The sequence below is a fragment of the Pseudophryne corroboree genome, chromosome 2 (genome assembly GCF_028390025.1).
Source record: "Pseudophryne corroboree isolate aPseCor3 chromosome 2, aPseCor3.hap2, whole genome shotgun sequence".
Classification (NCBI taxonomy): Eukaryota; Metazoa; Chordata; class Amphibia; order Anura; family Myobatrachidae; genus Pseudophryne; species Pseudophryne corroboree.
Genome location: NC_086445.1, coordinates 574,299,984 through 574,320,108, shown reverse-complemented (window position 1 = coordinate 574,320,108; position 20,125 = coordinate 574,299,984). Strand labels below are relative to the sequence as shown.

General features: G+C 42.4%; 1 protein-coding gene across 2 annotated transcripts in view; it reads left to right on the top strand.

The window, feature by feature from the left end:
• Positions 1-20,125, top strand: part of KIAA0319L (KIAA0319 like) — a 295,721-nt gene that overhangs the window by 69,521 nt on the left and 206,075 nt on the right. For both annotated transcript variants that reach the window (XM_063954443.1, XM_063954442.1), the window contains exon 4: positions 16,055-16,578. In XM_063954443.1, the coding sequence (XP_063810513.1) occupies positions 16,055-16,578 (524 nt within the window). The remainder of the gene's footprint in view (positions 1-16,054; positions 16,579-20,125) is intronic.

Sequence of the window (20,125 nt, the reverse complement as noted above, 5' to 3'; positions counted from 1 at the left end):
GAAGCATACATAGTGTCCATCATATTACATAGTCAACAAGATGAAAATCTCCTATGTTTTGTGGAAGAGTGCAGGTAAACTTCTGCTTGTATCCTTAATCTTCCTTATTGAATATTCGGAGATAACATCAGAAAATAGAGTAATAAACCAACGCGTTTCGTCTAATATCAAGACTTCATCAGGGGCGTGTCTCTGATCTTTGGTAAATAATGACAAAAAAAGAACTATTTTGATGAACCCAGACAATCAATCAAGAATATTCATAAGGAGAGTTCGATAGCCACCATTGTGGTAATATCACTCTGTTAAAGCAGATTATTTATCTTATAGAATACCCTTTATGAGGTCTAAGAACACTGTACGCTAACTACGTATGAAGTACCGTAAGGGTACGCACGTTGCGTAACAATCGCTTAGCCGTGGTCGAGACGCTCAAGCGTTACGTTCGCTCACGGCCAAGAGATCACTGGCAGGCACGCTATTGGCTGCCGACTACCGTAATGATTCGCTATAGCGATGCGACCGCTCGAGACCACGAAGAGATCACCAGCGGCGCATACGCTCACAATGTAAAACCTTTATATCTAAACCATAAACAGTGTATTATGCAGTAAACCCTTTGTGTAGTGATATGGTGTAAATGCAACGCAGTATAACCTTACTAGCTTAAAAGCAGTTTGAGCGTCACCGACGCTCTGAGAATACTTAACTCTATAAGAAATACACAGATACCTGGGCTTAGGGTCCAACGCCTAATATATATATATTTTGAATGATATACTTGCAAAAGAATTGATACAAATACAAATCATACACTACAATATAACATAGACTAACTAACCAGGTAACTACTCAGTAAATACAATACAATTAAGTTTAAGAGAAAAATGAGAGAAAGAGAAGAGAGAGAAAGATATGGCCCATAATAACAAGAGAGAAACAGTATGATTACGGAGAAAAACTTACGCACAAAGGAAACGATCGCATGCGCCTCTGGACATCCAGCTCCCGATTTTCAGCAATGATAACCGTTGAAGAGTGAGAGCTGGATGTGATCGGCCTTTCTATTTATGCCCCACACACAATGCAATTCAATGGTCCCTACAATCTCATTGTTCATTGGACACAGGAATTCCTCCTCGCATTATAACAAAAGGTCATAGGTTGATTCATACAGGTGGGCTGTGACTATTTCCAACAGCTCAGGTGGGAGGGAAACTGGGTTTCCCGCCGCATGGGTAATAAATTGCAAATAAAGTAAATGTTCATAAACTTCTTATGTCCATAACTATTCGCACGAGCGATTGATCTGCTTCAAACCAACACCGGAATATTTCTAATTAAATATTCTTCCGATGGATACTAAACACCACTGTATTACTCCTGTCTGACCCTTCGTATCAAACAAAGAGGGATTTCTCTGTTCATGAACATTCTATATTAACCAAACTTTCAGAATCTATCAAAGGGACCATGATCTACAAAATACATTATATAGTGAAAATATGTAATGATTGAGTCGCACGCTACGATCACATAAACTCTACCGTAAATACGCATACCGTGCGCCTGCGGGTGCCCGCGACTGTGAGTATGTGCACGTACGGGAGAGCGTACGCATGCGCAGCACGGACCTGTGTGAGGTGCAAATATGGTAGTGTGCATAGAGATATTTTTCTGACTTTGACAGTCCACCCTTTGGCAGTCAATAATAACTGCCACCTTCTAAAACATTTCAAAAGAGAAAAATATATGTCAGGGGTTAATACATTTACATGGTTGGGTAGGGGAGGAGAGGATAAGGTAGGAAAAGGGTATGACCTAGTGAGATAGCAGAAGCATGTGTGTATGAATCCGTGCTTGGGGGTCATGTATCATCGTGCCGTACGTGTTTTAAATCAAGCTTCGAGGTATTGCGAAGTATACATTTGAATTCCTTCTTATCCCGTGGTACGGGTCTGTGGATGGGCTGTCAAACTTTACCGAGCTCTTTTCGGCTTTGGTTGTAACAAAATGGGGGAGCACATTTTAGTTGATGATACATGAATGGGGGAGATATGTGATTGCTGATATCTGTGCCTGTATTCCCTATCGACTATGTGTGTCATTACCTGAGGGTTGTAGAAATGAAGAAAAGACATAATTACGGTAAATGCGGTGGTATTCTATGTCAGGTAAATGTACATTCGTCGATTGAGGTCTTGTTTGGTGTCTGTTGAATGCCGTCTTCTTTGTGCTTTTGCCCATAAGGTGCGAGCAAAAGCTGTCAATGTCCATAGATTTACAAAAGTGTTGGGCTAGCGTAATTTTAAAATTTCTAGGGAAACTGGGGATCCATGGCATAGTTCATCAAAATCTGTGTATCAGGTTGTCAAAACTTCTTCTTTAATCCATCTGTTGTCTGTATATCGGCTCATCAAATTCCTCGTCCAAGTGGGTCTTTTTACCTTGGAGGAAACGGAAAAACAGGTGAAAGAAACGGACCGTAGAAATCGCATTTTCATCACATCATTGTTTCTACATTTGGGTCATAAATCAAGTCCATTGGAATTACAGTTTCCTCACTCCTTAAACTCATTACCCTAGTACGATGATTGCACCTCATTAAAGCCTGACCGCATCTAAATATCAAACCAATCGCTATGATAACACCTAAGATACATAGGAGAAACTTCCCAACATCCATTATAACTCCTTGGGCCCATTCTCCTAAACCGGAGAACCAATTTCGCGGGTTCAACCATGACACCCAACCAGTCAGCTCATTACTCACAGCAGCAAGGGTGAGATTGTGTCTTCTGCGAAATTCCCACTTTAGTTGGAGAATATCGTCCATCTTTTGGTCTATGACCTCGACCGGGTCCTCGGTGCTATTCGTAATATATGTGCAACATTTCACGCCGTATTGTGTTGCCAGTGTGACACAATATCCGCCTGTCACTGCTGTGAGGTAATTGAGAACCATTCTATGCTGTACCAGTTCTGTTTTGTAAGCTTGAAGTTCCCTTCCAGTATACCTAAATGTGTCATCATACATTTCAGTGATATTATCTAACAAATTTGCGAGCGCCGATATGTATTTATAATTCAGCACTCCTCTAGCGGTGCGGGTGAAATCTAACGCGATTAAGAATTGAATCCCGGTGGATTCACTTATCAGATCAGAGGCCGGATGCTCTGTCTTCTCTATCAGGTGCCTTTTAACATCGTGCTCGTAATGGGTGTGAGTATAAGGAGCTTGGGCACCACGGTGTATGTCTTTCATTTTGTCATGTGATACAGTCATTACTTCAGGCAGTACTTTTCCAATATAACACAATCCTTCAGAGTTTGGGGCAAGCCACTTGTACGCCTTTCTCCCGCATATGAAATATGCATCATCGGGGAGAACATATGGGACGGAGTAGGACATAACCATATTACACACCTTCCATGTGAAATCTCCTAACCCTAATTCTTCCATCTGCTTAGTACACGTATCAGGTTGTACGATATGTGCACAGTATCCTGGTGATACCTCTCCAACTCTAGTAATCCTATTTCCTAAGGTATACCTATACCGGAAAGATTTTCCTCTACTGGCTATGTGGCGTACAAGCTCTGTATCTGTAGGCATTCTATCTGCTCTATGCGAAAAGGTCATGGTTTGGTTACTCCATGACACTTCCCAATTTCCCGGCTTTCGGGGATTGGAGATGTTGAAACATAATAGGGACCTATCCACATGGTATTGGTGGAGCTTCAAACTAGGAGGACTGGAGATATTAAACCTTCTGTCCACCGGTCTCCCACCACTTAACTCAAGTACCTCCCCTATCGTTAAAGGAAATGGTACTAGCCCTGATTTGCTATGACCTTGAGGTACTTGAGAGCATACCCAACAATCTGTTTTATTTAACACACTACCCACTAAGGAGTGATAGTCACTCAATGGATGCCGGTCCATATGGATATTAAAACTGGATTGGCATTTCTTTATGCACCCATCCTCAATGACATTGTTACAAAGCCGACAGATACAGTTTTCTTCAGCTAACAATCCTTCACAATTCCTTCTATGGTCAATGCTATCGGATCGTTTTCTGATACTCGCCTTTGCTTGTTGATTATGTTGTTCTCGGAAAACTACGCCTCCATTTCTGTCATCAGAACCCATTCCAGAACCTCTCTCGAACTCCATGGTACTCTCGCCGGAACAGACTGCTCTGGTCAACATCATGGTCAACAGGAAAATCCGGATCACAGTCTCTTGAGGCAAGTCCATCTTAGGAGGAGACGAAGAAGAATGAGAAGGGGGGAAAAATAATTTGAGGGAGAGGGGATGGGAAGTGGAGAAAAACAATAAAAGGGAACAGGGGATCGACAACTGCTTTTTATCTTGTGGTTCTCGATGCTCAGGTGCCGCCTTAGTCCTCCTGGAACAGACACTCTAGTGATACAACCTCTACCGTCTGTTCCTTATCACAGGATTTCTCTGGATCAACGACCTTCTTACAGTGGGACGAATTAACCCAAGTCTCTCTCTCAGCAACCTTCAATGCTGTAGTGCTAGTCAATAAGACCTGGTATGGTCCTTCCCATCTGTCAATAAGGCAACCTGAGCGTAGAAAATTCCGTATCATTACATAATCCCCAGGTTCAATGTCATGACAATTACTATCTGGTAAATCAGGAATCACTAACTTCAGATTATCATTTTGATTCCTTAACTGTTTACTCATGTTAATCAAGTATTTTACAGTCACTTCATTGTTACACTTCAAATCATCCTGAGGGTTAATCATAACATGCGGTTGTCGACCAAACAAGATTTCAAAGGGAGACAGATTAAGAGGGGACCTGGGAGTGGTTCTGATGCTGTACAGTACAATGGGTAAAGCTTCTGGCCATGTCAATCCTGTCTCTGCCATCACTTTACTCAGTTTATTTTTAATAGTGCTGTTCACTCTTTCCACTTTCGCACTCGCCTGTGGACGGTATGGAGTGTGCAGCTTGCTATCAATTCCCATCAATTTACACATTCCTTGAAAGACATCACCTGTAAAATGGGTACCCCTATCACTTTCGATAATTCTAGGGATACCATATCTACATACAAATTCCTGCACAATTTTCTTAGCAGTAAACATAGCGGTATTTGTGGCCGCCGGAAATGCTTCGACCCAATTTGAGAAAACATCTATACAAACAAGTACATATTTCAAATTTCGACAAGGGGGTAATTGAATGAAGTCAATCTGTATTACCTGGAAAGGGCCGCCGGCAGGTGGGATATGGGATGGTTCTGTAGGTATTGCCTTTCCAATATTCTTTCTCAAACAGGTAAGGCATGACATGGCTCTTTTACTCGCATGAGAGGAGAATCCTGGGGCGCACCAATATGCTCTTACCAACTTGCACATCCCCTCCTTGCCTAGATGAGTCAGCCCGTGAGCTGCTTCAGCCAAACATGGAAGATATGCTCTGGGGGCCACTGGTTTACCATGTCCATCCGTCCAGAGTCCTGAGGACTCCTGGCCATATCCCTTTGCCTTCCAGACTGCCTTTTCCTGTATGGAACTCAAATTTTGCATTTCACACAACTTCTGTGTGTTGATGGTATTAAATACCATCAATTGTGTGGTGTCTGTCTGTCTGGGGGTAGCAGCTGCTAATTTAGCAGCTTCGTCTGCTCGGCTGTTACCAAGCGATACTGGGTCTTGGCTATATGTGTGTGCTTTACATTTGATAACAGCCACTCTGTCGGGTTCCTGTATCGCTGTTAGAAGCCTTTTTATGTGAGCTGCATGCGCTACCGGTGTACCAGCTGCCGTCATGAAATTTCTGAGGCGCCATAGGGCTCCGAAATCATGGACTACCCCGAATGCGTATCTAGAATCGGTGTAGATATTGGCTGATTTGCCCTTAGCCAATTCACATGCTCTGGTTAGGGCGACCAGTTCAGCAACCTGGGCTGAGTGAGGTGGGCCTAGCGGTTCCGCTTCTATGGTGCCTTGGTCATCTACGACTGCGTACCCAGTACACAAGTCTCCCGAGTCTGACTGTCTATGACAACTACCGTCCGTGTAGAACGTAAGTTCTGCATCTTCCAGTGGGTTGTCACTGATGTCAGGCCTTGCGGTAAAATTTTGGGTCAAATATTCCATACAATCATGAGTGTCTTCCTTTGTATTAAATCCTCCTTCCCCACCACTCTCATCCTCCACCCTTTGTGCCTGTCCAGGCACACCTGGGAGATATGTTGCAGGATTTAATGCACTGCATCTCCTTATGGTGATGTTTACGGGGGCCATTAGTGCCAATTCCCATCTTGTAAACCGCGCTGATGAGACGTGCCTGGTTTGGGCAGAATTTAACAAGGCTGACACTGCATGTGGTGTATGAATTGTGAGGTTGTGACCTAGCACGACGTCTTCGCTTTTCGTTACTAGCAATGCTATCGCAGCAACGCTTCGTAAGCATGTGGGGAGGGATCGCGCTACCGTGTCTAGCTGAGCGCTGTAATATGCTACTGGCCTGCTGGCATCACCGTGCTTTTGGGTTAGTACGCCTGCCGCGCAACCAGCACTTTCTGTTCCGTATAGTTCAAAGGGTTTCCCATAGTCCGGCATACCTAATGCTGGTGCCTGCGTTAGGCACTGTTTAAGTATCTCAAATGCTGTCTCAGACTCGTCTGTATGCGAAATCCGATCAGGTTTGTTTGAGGAGACCATTTCCTGCAAGGGTAACGCTAGGATGGAAAACCCTGGGATCCAGTTACGGCAATACCCACACATTCCTAAAAATGTTCTGATCTGTTGCTGGGTTTGTGGCAGAGTCATGTCTCTAATTGCTTGAATTCTATCAGCGGTCAGGTGTCTCAGTCCTTGTGTTAGACAGTGTCCCAAATATTTTACCTTAGTTTGGCATAATTGCAACTTGTCTTTGGAAACCTTGTGTCCTGTGTCTGAAAGATGAAACAGGAGCTGTTTCGTATCCTTCAGGGATGCTTCCAATGAATCAGAACACAGTAGTAGATCATCCACGTACTGTATTAATACTGATCCACTCACTGGTTGGAAAGACTGTAAACAATCATGCAAAGCCTGAGAAAATATACATGGACTATCTATGAATCCTTGTGGTAATCGAGTCCATGTGTATTGGGCTCCTCTGTATGTGAATGCAAACAAATATTGACTGTCAGGGTGCAGAGGTACCGAAAAGAAAGCGGAGCAGAGGTCAATAACAGTGAAAAATTTCGCAGTGGGAGGGATTTGCATTAGGATGACAGCTGGATTTGGCACTACGGGGAACTGACTCTCAACTATTTTGTTAATCCCCCTTAGATCCTGCACTAGCCGGTAACCCCTCCCCCCACTCTTTTTAACAGGGAAGATGGGACTATTGGCAGTGCTGGACGTTCTTACCAGAATGCCCTGTTGTAGCAAGCGCTCTATTACGGGATAAACTCCTAACTCCACCTCTGGCTTCAGAGGGTACTGTGGGATTTTTGGAGCTATCCTACCATCTTTTACTTGTACAACTACCGGAGCTACGTTTGCCATTAATCCAGTGTCCTGTCCATCTTTTGTCCAAAGTGACTCTGGTATCTGAGATGTCATTTCTTCTACTTGGGGGGGGGAGTCCTATTTGTCATAATGGTATGTGACATTAATTTTGACGGGGAGTCTAACATGTCTCGTACTTCCTGAGCGTGATTCTCAGGTATGTCCAAGAATACACCTTCAGGAGTACAATAAATGACGCACCCCATTTTACACAATAAGTCTCTACCCAGGAGATTGGTCGGTGCCGATGCAGCCAGCAAAAAGGAATGCTTGGTATGTAACGGCCCTACTGTAATCTCGGCTGGTTTGCTAACAGGGTAGTGCTGGACTACTCCCGTTACCCCTATTGCTGGAATTGTCTTACCAGTGGTTCTCATGCCCACTGTCGAATTTATCACTGATTTGGCCGCCCCTGTGTCTACAAGAAAGTTTAATGATTTACCAGCTACATTGATTGCAATTTCTGGTTCACTTCCAAGGCTTGCAATCAATTTTACTGGCTGCAGATTACAGGTATGGCCACACCCCTATTGGGTATGGTGACCTCCCTGAATCCCACTGGCAGCAACTACTTGTGAGGGAGTTAGCTGGGAACTACCAGAGGTTTGCCAATCTCTGTTTGGGGGGTATCTTTTTGTTTCCCCTGCATGTGGCTCATAACTCCGTTTCTGCGGACCCTGCTCCCAATGTCGTGTGTCGTGTCGTTGTCTAGGGGGTTGATAAGATTTTTGTACATTTCTCGATCTACAGTCTCGTGCAAAGTGTCCCTGTCTGTGACAAAAATAACATGTTGCCACATTTGACTTACCCACACGGTTTGGTGATGTTAACACAGGCTGTTTTGTGGTCAGGGCCTGTATACTTACTGCCATTAACTTATCACTTTGTTGTTCCCTGTGTCTGGTGATGTTCCTATCGTGATCAATAGCAGCCTCTCTCAAGGTAGCCACAGACAGACCTCGCCAACATGGTTGTGTGGTCTGTACCCTAGTCTTTAATGATTCTTTTAAACCATCCATCAGTACCGATACTGCTACTTCTCGATGGTTTATGTTTGTTTTAATGTCCTCTATGCCTGTGTATTTTGCCATTTCTGATAATGCTCTGTGAAAATACTCTGCAGCTGTTTCTGACTCCTTCTGTTTAATGGAGAATATTTTGTTCCATTTAACTACGGCTGGGAAATACTCCTTTAACTGTAAGCTTATTCTTTTTACATTGTCTTTGTTGTACACATCTGTAAGAGGTACATCCTGATCTAATCCACAGTCAGCTAAAAATTGAGCTGCGTCGACATTGGAGGGTAAACATGCTCTCAGCAATATCTGCCAGTCTTTGTTGTTGGGCTCTACAGTGTTACCTAGGTCTCTGATGTATTTTTGGCTGGCAACTAAGTCTTTTCTAGGGTCAGGGAATTCAGACACTATGGTCCTTAATTCCATTCTGGAAAATGGGCTATACATGGCAATGTTCCTCACAGGGGTGACTCCTGATGTGTCAGTTTTCCCATTTGGAACAGCTATTACCCTAACAGGATTAACTCTAACAACATCACTCTGTGTGGGTTCTACAGCCTGTGGTGAAATGGCTTCAGCATAGTGTATGGTGCCGTACTTACCTGTAGATACGACCTCACCTATCCCTCCGCTAGGGGCCCTTGTTACTAATCTCGTGGGTGGAGCTGTGCCTACTGTGGTCTCTGCTATGGTGGCTGCTAGAGAGAGCGCTGAAATTGTTGCCGATTCGTCTTCTTGATCACACTCCTGAGGAAAGTTCAAAACAGGGTACAACTTGCACGGGTTAATACTTGCATTGGTTAATTGGTTAACATTATCTTTAACATTTACACAGTTGCTAAGTGTTTGTGTGTTACACCTTAGTGCATCATTCTCCGCAACCAATTTCTCTCCCGATATATATGGTGGCGGTGGGGCCGTGGCTATCAGTTTTCTGATTGAGCCAGATCCCGCCGCCTGAGCCAATCCTCTCTGTATGTCACCCTCCTGTTGCCACAACTGCAAATAATCATAATGCTTGATTCGTCTCTTTGCTGATTTAATGAGACATATCCTTCTCCTTAAATTCGTTAACACTTCTGTGCTGAAGCTACCTACTCTTGGGAATTTCTCCCCGTCATGTACTGTCATTCTCTCCCATTCATCACATAAAGCTTCTGTGTGACTTCCGTATTTCTCACACATTACATACCTTGCCGACCCAATTGGTCGGTTCACTGAATCAACCCGAACCGAGGTTGATCGCCCCCTACCTGAACAAGTGGCCCCCATAGTTCGAAGGTGTTGCTTTATTCAGCCAACCCTTACGCAAACCAAATGTCCAAAATAGGCTGACGGTGGCGGTTTACCGAGTACCCCACTCACTCGCCCACGCCGACCAATACGACCTGATCACACCGATATGGTGCTGGCGTACTCGACCCAGGGCCCCTGCGACCTGAACCTCTATTTACTGGAACCTGTGAGGGTGATCCGAAGAACACTTACTCTTTCCAGTAACTATTGGTTGTTGGATAGTTCCTGAGTGAGCAGCGAACTTCCCTTAAAATAAAAAAAATTACACACATCACGTTAGAATGTACAAATAGCGTTTATGACCTTCGTACACAAATAGTACCGGTCAGGTTTACTAATGTACACAATTACGTGCGGTACAATCGTTCAGCACATAAGCAACTAATCTTATGTACGGAGCGACCAGTGGAATCGAAAATTGCGGCTGCGAATTCCTTCAGCAAGAGCTTGTATGGCCTATATGGGTGTTGCACCAACCCTTTCTTGGTGTTGTGCCTGTGGACTGTATAGCGGACTTCCTTGTCTGCTGTACCTGAACCTGCTGGTCTGCTATGACCTCCTGGTCTGTTACAGTATGACCTCCTGGTCTGCTACACTCTAATGCTCAAATTTTATGTTTAACCAGGGATGCCTCCCTAGCCACCATGTACGTCACTTACACGCATGTACCTCACGAGAACTCGACTTTTCTTGTGGTTCAACCTGTAAAATTGTATACAACACACTCACTCACCACATGTACACTTTTGTTTCTATTTCTATTTCTGCGCAGAAATTTCTCTTTAGACCAGATGTGTTACAAATTAGGAGAAGGATCTATTAATTTAAATTTCGAATTTAAAAAAAAATAGATTTGCGCGATTTATCGCCTGGCGTTATTTACCGCGTGGCGCTACTTATCGCGTTGAGAGGAGAGAAAAAAAGAAAAAAAAAACTTGTGATTTGAGTTACGTGGGCGTACCCGTACGCTCCGTTGCGTAATATACGCTGCGTGCGTCGGCCCTTGGATTGCGTACGCAAGTCTCAGTCTTTTGTTAGAGACACGTGTACGCAAAGCAAAGATCCACCGTAACACAATTTATACGTTTATCAATGTAGATGATCCTTGATCATCTACCGCACACCACACTGACTTCGCCTTATCTCCCAGGCAAAACTGTGTGTTTGTCTATATTTTAACTATGTTACCTTTACTTTTACACTTTGAAATAGCGGCAAATCTCTCTTAGCACGTTTATCAACTATATAATAGCAAACAGGAGAGTGATATACGAAAATACACGAATGAAAAGAAATGCAGATATGCGTGCGTGTGTACGCAAGACAGAAAAATAAACCGTTTTAAAAGAGACTAGCGTGTTGTTCTTACCTCCGGTTCCCGGATTCCTTCAGCACCCTTTACTAAGAGAAGCAGACGCTTATCCAAACAGCACTACGAGGAATATGATCTCCCGCTCTTTGCTGCTGGATAATGTCTGCTGTAATTACCTAGTGCAGATATGTGAAGGACAGGACGAGCCCGCAATTGTTAAAGCAGATTATTTATCTTATATAATACCCTTTATGAGGTCTAAGAACACTGTACGCTAACTACGTATGAAGTACCGTAAGGGTACGCACGTTGCGTAACAATCGCTTAGCCGTGGTCGAGACGCTCAAGCGTTACGTTCGCTCACGGCCAAGAGATCACTGGCAGGCACGCTATTGGCTGCCGACTACCGTAATGATTCGCTATAGCGATGCAACCGCTCGAGACCACGAAGAGATCACCAGCGGCGCATACGCTCACAATGTAAAACCTTTATATCTAAACCATAAACAGTGTATTATGCAGTAAACCCTTTGTGTAGTGATATGGTGTAAATGCAACGCAGTATAAACTTACTAGCTTAAAAGCAGTTTGAGCGTCACCGACGCTCTGAGAATACTTAACTCTATAAGAAATACACAGATACCTGGGCTTAGGGTCCAACGCCTAATATATATATATTTTGAATGATATACTTGCAAAAGAATTGATACAAATACAAATCATACACTACAATATAACATAGACTAACTAACCAGGTAACTACTCAGTAAATACAATACAATTAAGTTTAAGAGAAAAATGAGAGAAAGAGAAGAGAGAGAAAGATATGGCCCATAATAACAAGAGAGAAACAGTATGATTACGGAGAAAAACTTACGCACAAAGGAAACGATCGCATGCGCCTCTGGACATCCAGCTCCCGATTTTCAGCAATGATAACCGTTGAAGAGTGAGAGCTGGATGTGATCGGCCTTTCTATTTATGCCCCACACACAATGCAATTCAATGGTCCCTACAATCTCATTGTTCATTGGACACAGGAATTCCTCCTCGCATTATAACAAAAGGTCATAGGTTGATTCATACAGGTGGGCTGTGACTATTTCCAACAGCTCAGGTGGGAGGGAAACTGGGTTTCCCGCCGCATGGGTAATAAAGTGCAAATAAAGTAAATGTTCATAAACTTCTTATGTCCATAACTATTCGCACGAGCGATTGATCTGCTTCAAACCAACACCGGAATATTTCTAATTAAATATTCTTCCGATGGATACTAAACACCACTGTATTACTCCTGTCTGACCCTTCGTATCAAACAAAGAGGGATTTCTCTGTTCATGAACATTCTATATTAACCAAACTTTCAGAATCTATCAAAGGGACCATGATCTACAAAATACATTATATAGTGAAAATATGTAATGATTGAGTCGCACGCTACGATCACATAAACTCTACCGTAAATACGCATACCGTGCGCCTGCGGGTGCCCGCGACTGTGAGTATGCGCACGTACGGGAGAGCGTACGCATGCACAGCACGGACCTGTGTGAGGTGCAAATATGGTAGTGTGCATAGAGATATTTTTCTGACTTTGACAACTCCAACCTCTAAAGTCGACTACCCAAATTCAAACCATCAATAAAGGAGGTTCAAAAAGGATAATGAAGTTGGCTAATTCCTACCCAAAAGAACCTCCAAGGTCAGCTTAAAAACTAGAGCTCATGCATACAAATGATCCTTGTATGAATAAACGGATTTTGGAACCTTCCAACAGCAAGTCAGTGATTGTCCAAACATCCATGCAATCATGATCTAGCTGAATATCGCACAGTAGGGATCACTCGATCTCTACTGTGGTTTAACGTGTTATGCTGTTCAGCAAGCATAAAAACGTAAAATGTCACAAAATATCTTTTACTTTATATAATGCCATTTCAGAATAGCATTATATAAAGGAAATCTTTAATTTTTACCAAAAATGCAGGGACAGAGTGAGTTTTTTCCATCAGTCCCTGCAGGATATGACAAGCAGCAATTGGGCTATCAAGTGCCGCTTGTTACACTGCCGACTTAACAACGTGAATAGGAGACTATTGGCATTGTTAAGTAAAAGCATGACTGAGCATGCGCAGAACGAATACGGGTGGTCTTCTGTTTGCCGGCGGTCGGGCTCCCGGCGCTCAGTATACCGGCGCCGGGAGCCCGACAGCCGGAATACCGACAATTATTTTCCCTCGTGGGGGTCCACGACCCCCATAGAGGGAGAATAAAATAGTGTGGCGCGGCGAGCGCAGCGAGCCCGCAAGGGGCTCATTTGCGCTCGCCAAGCTGTCGGTAAGCCGGCGGTCGGGCTCCCGGCGCCGGGATGCTGGTCACCGGGAGCCCGACCGCCGGCCAGCCGTAGTGAACCCACGAATACCAGAAGGTTTTGTTTTCAGATTTCTGAAAAGACAATGCCTTCTAAAACTTTGCAGGAACAGCTGTTACCGCAACCGCTGTTCCTGTGAAGTTTATGTTGAATAGCATGATAAAAAAAAGTGTTAATATTTTTCATGTCGATATTGTCCGATAATAATCAGGGCAATATCGACTTTTTAGCGCAATAGACCCCAATGACACTCTTAAAAAAAAATGTATAATAATAAAACCTTCTTCCCTAATTAACTCGTTTTCATTGTATACATTTTTTCCAAAGTTTATATCTTTTCTTTCCTAATCATACCTTTTAAAACAAAACGCCATGACTGAAGATTTCCTGACCACACGATGAAGTATTTTGAAAAATAATTCCTCCAAGGTTTCCTTACTCTGGATGAGAATATGCCAAATATTATATCAAATAAATAATTATTCCTACTTTTATTCACCAGTGTCTATTCCATAATAAACAAAAAAGAAAATGCTGGGATAAATTGACTTCTACCCTGTCTGTGTCACCCCTGTCTGCTCCTCCCCTTCAGGTTGTAAGCTCCCATGAGCAGGGCCCTCTCCCCCCATGTATATTTATCTTTCTTAGAATATTTTCTACTCCATTTTCACTACAAAAGCACCTAACCCTTGGTTTCTGCCACCCTGATGTTTATTTCAGTGTCCTGTCCCCCTGATGCAGGATTGTTTTTATACCCTGTACTCGTTTTCTTATTTTGCTCATTTGTTTATACACATTGTTAGGCTCTGTCCTTATGGCGCCATATAAATAAGCAATAATATTAATATATTACAATAATAATTTAATGTGGCAGCTTGTTTTAATGTCTGCATTTATTTTGCTTACACACTATGGGGGTCATTCCAAGTTGATCGCTCGCTAGCTATTTTATGCAGCGCTGGGATCACATAGTCGCCGCCTATGGGGGAGTGTACTTTCACTTTGCAAGTGTGCAAACGCTTGTGCATTCAAGCGGTACAAAAAAGTCCTGTGCAGTTCCTGAGTAGGTCTGAACTTACTCAGCCGCTGCAATCATTTCAGCCTATCCGGTCCCGGAATTGACGTCAGACACCCGCCCTGCAAACGCTTGAACATGCCTGCGTTTTTCCAACCACTCCCTGACATCCATAAACGCCTTCTTCCTGTCAATCTTCTTGCGAACGGCTGTGCGAATGGATTCTTCGTTAAATCCATCGCCCAGCACCGATCCGCTTTGTACCCGTACGACGTGCCTGCGGTGCATACACATGCACAGTTTTGCCACGTTTTGACCTGATCACAGTGCTGCAAAAAATAGCTAGAATGCGATCAGGTCAGAATAACCCCCTATGTCCCTGTGTTCTCCAGGCTGATAATGTTAATAACTAATCCGTATTAAACAGTAACGATTGGTAACTTAAACATTACATATTTAACAAAAAGTAAGGCATTTCAGTCTTAAGTAATCTGTTTTGCATGGTATATGATCATAATAGTTTTTTTTTACGTATTGTCTAACACACACCTGATCAATCACATGTAATTACTAATTGGTTTCTGATGGTCTCATAAGGGAATTTTATTAAGTGTGCTCAGTTGTAAGTTGCTAAATAAGCACACTTGTCACTGTTCATTAGCCTTGTTCTCAAATATCAATTGGTGCACACATTACTTAACCTATTGTACTATTGTCCCTGTGTAGGTCATATCCCTGGAATACAATGAACCAGTGTCATTCTGCTCCAGCAGTTTAGTCATTTCAAATACTAACCTCACAGCTGGTCTCATTAAGGAGGCGTAAAACTGAAGTAGTTCCAAATTTCTTCTGTAACAAATTTCTTCTGTAACATTATCAGTAATAAAGTGATCAAGAAAGTATGTTTTGCTGATAGCAATTGTAGACATTATGATTCATTATTATCAAATATCCAAGATTTTCCCCAGCTAGACCACACACAGAAGACAAAAGCTGTGGAAAAAAAATGAATGCATATACAATAACAATCTATTAGGGTAGGGCCACACATGGCGGCCAAGCGGGTCCCGTTTAGCGGTACCCACTTGGTCAGAAGGAAACTGCACATGGCCAACACATATGCGGCAGTCCCGCCGGCGCCGGATCCAATCGAAGCATGCTGCAATAGGGCCGGATTACAGGACAGCAGGATTTCATTGTGAACACATACATTTCAGTGTATGTGTTCACACAGTGTGGCTGTTCTATTGAAATCCCATGTGTCACTGGCCGGATCCTGTTCTGCGGGATCCCGCAGAACAGGATCCGTGTGCACACAAACCCCCCTCCCAGCCAAGCGGGTCCCGTTCAGCGCTTACTGTATATTATATTTTGCATATCAGACTTCCTCTACCAATCACCTTACATATTTAATTTATGTATGTGTATAAATAACTGTAATAATTTTCAAGAGTTAGTTTTTAAAGAAGTAATGTTTTCTCACTTTTTTCATAGATGCCATCCAAATCAGTTCTGTGTGTCAGAGAAGTAGAATTCGGTTTGGTTATGGACTGAGGACTAGGAATGATAACCACTACCTGAAGGTTGCTGATGGTCTCCAGTCACTTCACTCCTGCCATGATTCCTGCTGTCGGAGCCACTCCTGTAATGTATACTGGTTGCTGGGAGACACTTGCATCCTTGCTGACTGTAGGACTCATACGGGGTGTTCAGAAACTAAGATGAACTCTACAGACTCCCTGTTAGTGTTTTTAAACAGGCAGCACACATCATGGACTCCATTTCACCACATGCCACATATCGCTACACAGGAACAGCATCACTTTGGGGAATCACCCAAGAAATGGTGGAGAAAAGCAGGACCTTCAAGAGTTAAAAGACAAGTGGTTGAGAGTAAGGATTCAAAACATGAAAAAGAGCCACAAGTTCCATCCAAACCGTTGTCAGAACAAGAGCCTCTCTCAGTGAGAAACCACCAGACCAAGGCAAAGAATTTAGGAGTGAACCCAATTGCAGAGGTAAGTTACTGCTTAGAGGAAATGTGTTTTTTTAAGTTTAGGTGCTGTACTCATGCATTTTTACTGAGCGCTATGAAGTATCCACTTAAACTGTAATTGTGTATGAAAATAATAATAATGTAGCAGATGTACTGTATCTAATATGCAAACCTCTACCTCACAACTCTGTTTGCCAGTTCTGGCTTGCAAGCATATATCTGTAGGCATGCAGTTCTTAAGCTAGGTACACACTATACAATTATCTGGCAGATAATCTGCCAGATCTGGCTGGTTGGAATGAAAATCTGGTAATGGATGAGAGCAAATTACAATCTATCATTTGCTTCCAAACACTGGAAAATGAACAAACTCTGTTGTTCATACATATTGGTTAAACAGAAATTTAACCAACTTGGATGAACAACTGTTGTCTGTTTTGCAGTGTTTGGGAGCAAATGGTGGATTGTCATTTGCTCTCATCCATTACCAGAGTTTCATTCCAATCAGGTAGATCAGGCAGATTATCTGGCAGATAATTGCATAATGTGAAAGAGTAAAATACACAGACCAGAGCGCAGGAAGGGTAACCACATTAACCTGTATATGTGAAAAGAGTCACACAGGAATAATTCTCTATAAGATCACTAGATATAATTCTTGTATTTTTAACTGGAGAAACTTGATAGTTTTTTAACCAAGGCAATTTCAGGTGGATCCGGATAAGCTTCTTAGGATCATATTCTTAGTTGAAAAAATTGATCCCGGGAGGTATGTATCCCTTTTTATATGAACTTCACAGTAACTGTAGGGAGACACAGAAATGGAAACAAATAGTGCTGATAATCCTTGGCCATAAAAGTTTTAATAACAGATGTACTTAATATGTGTTAAGAAACAAACAGCATGATTGGAAAATCCCACAATAGCAGACAGCATGGGTCAGTCCTGGTAGTCCCAGATGTCGCAAAGGAATAGCTGAATCTCAATTCCGGATTATGAGAGTAACCACAGAGACACACCAGCACCAAAAGGCTATTCCAAATAGGAGTCCAAATGTTGTAGAGCCACGCTTAACGCATTTCAGACACCAGGGTCCTTTATCAGGAGGGTGGTATGGGCACTAGAAATTGTCCTTATATCCCCCCTGTACTTATTGGTCACAGGTTTTCCTGATTCACCGCTGATCGTCTTAATCCGCGTACTGTGCATGTGCAACAACCAAAAGCCAGAAGTAGCATGACGATTTGCATTTCACCGCATCAGCAGTTGTCAGTCTGCATTCCAGATGCGTTCCATACAGATTAGACAACCGGACATCGCTAATCGTAGATATAAAACCGTTCCTCCAAGAATATTATTAATAGATTATTGCACTGTATGTGGCGGCTATTAATTGTCACTTATAGTTGAGTCCAATGGGGGAACTTGTACATATATCATCCATATATACATATACAATAAAGGAAAAATATATGGATTAGTTAAAAACAGCATAAATTCATACATAATAAAAACCAACTGCTAAAAATTTTTCCTGCTGCGATCAACTTGGAATTACCCCCATTGATTGTTAGACATTAAAGTAAAGTGCTGCAAGAATGATAAAGTGCACAAAGTATCAAAGGATTTAGATAATGTTTACATTAAAACTACTCATAGAGAGGAGTATACTTGGTTAAAAAGCATTTCGATTCAAACTCACCATTGAGCCCCTTGGGTACAAGGGTCACCAACTGGTGAATTCATCTCATCTCTGACTGTGAGAGACTTTTTTCAATGTCTCGGATTCTCCACTACGGGAGAATTTGTTGATACCCCAAAAATGTTTAATGTACCACTCCTTTGATTCATGACTAGGCTTAAAGGACTTGCAGATGTTAAATATGTGCTCCGCAAGTCTGACCTTTAATGGACTTCCAGTTTTGCCAACATATAATAAACCACAAACACACTCCAAAATGTATACAACATTTTTGGAGTGTCATGTGATGAATTCCTTAATCATATAGGTTTTATTGTTTACATCAATGCTGACAGTTTTTCTGTTTTTTTTTTTATTTGATTGTCCTGCACATAAGACAAGTTCCGCAGCGATGGGAGCCTTTTGTTCTATTGCTTTGTCTTGCTTCAGTCTTGATGTTGCTTCTTAGTAGATCATAGGTTCTCAAACTCAGTCCTCAGGACACCACACGGTTCATGTTTTGCAGGTTACCTGTACATTTTTAAAATGTGACAGTTGGTGATACACAGTGCACCTCCCGGACGACCTGGAAAACGTGAACCGTGTGGGGTCCTGAGGACCGAGTTTGAGAACCACTGTACTAGATGATCTCAACTGTTGTTCACGTACAGATGCATCTGTACAGTTCCTTATAATAAGTGAAAATTGACTGAAAGGAATGGCATCCAGACAATAATAATTAATAATAATAATTTTATTTATTTAGCGCTCTTTCTCCAATAGGACTCAAGGCGCTTAACAGCTACATAGCATAATATAGTACAGAAAATAATGAAGTACAGAACAGCTTTTCATAAAATACAGAAGCATGAAGATACTAAAGGGACATTATGGAAATGCTTGAGTAAACAGGAAAGTCTTGAGTCTACTTTTGAAGGATTCTATAGTTGGGGCATCTCGCACTGTGCGAGGAAGTGAGTTCCATAGAGTCGGAGCCGCGTGACTAAAAGCTCAACCCCCAGAAGAATTACGGGAGATTCTAGGTACTGCCAAAAGTCCTTTATCTACAGATCGCAGTAATCGAGTGGGGCAGTATGGAGTTAGAAGCTGTTTCAGGTACCTTGGGCCCTGGTCATGTAATGCTTTGAAACTCAGTAAGCCAATCTTGAAGATGATACGCCATCTTACAGGCAGCCAGTGAAGGGAGTAGAGGATGGGTGTTATGTGGCTAGAACGGAGCTGGTTAGTTAACAGCCTGGCAGCTGTGTTTTGCACCAGCTGTAAGTGGTGCAATTCTTTTGCTGGGAGACCAAGGTAGAGGGCATTACAGTAGTCTAATCGAGATGATACAAATGCATGTATGACTTTTGGCAGATCATCTGAGGGAATTAAGTGTTTGATTTTGGCTATGTTCCTCAGGTGAAAGAATGAGGATTTGATTGTGGCTGATATCTCATGTTTAAGGGTCAATTACAATGATGTTGGCTAGATTTATCTATAAAACTATTTGAGTCGGTCATTTTCCTAAAGGTTTTAGTTTTTAAAATCCCATGTTCAATATATATATTTAAATCTAAAAATGAGACTTCATTAAAACTATGAGAGAAATTGAAAACAAACGTGATTGAAAAAGCATTAAAATTCAGTCCATTACAAAATATGTTAAAAGATTCCTCACTAGCCCCCAAATAAAAATCACGTCATCAATGTAACGTTGCCAGGACACCAGGTTCCGCACTAATACACCATCATGCCAAACATGTTGTTCCTCCCAGTACGCCATACAGAGATTTGAGAAACGGGGGGCGAATCTGGTGCCCTTAGCAGTTCCAACACATTTCTAAATAAAATACCCCCTCAAAATAAAAATAATTATTAGTCATAATA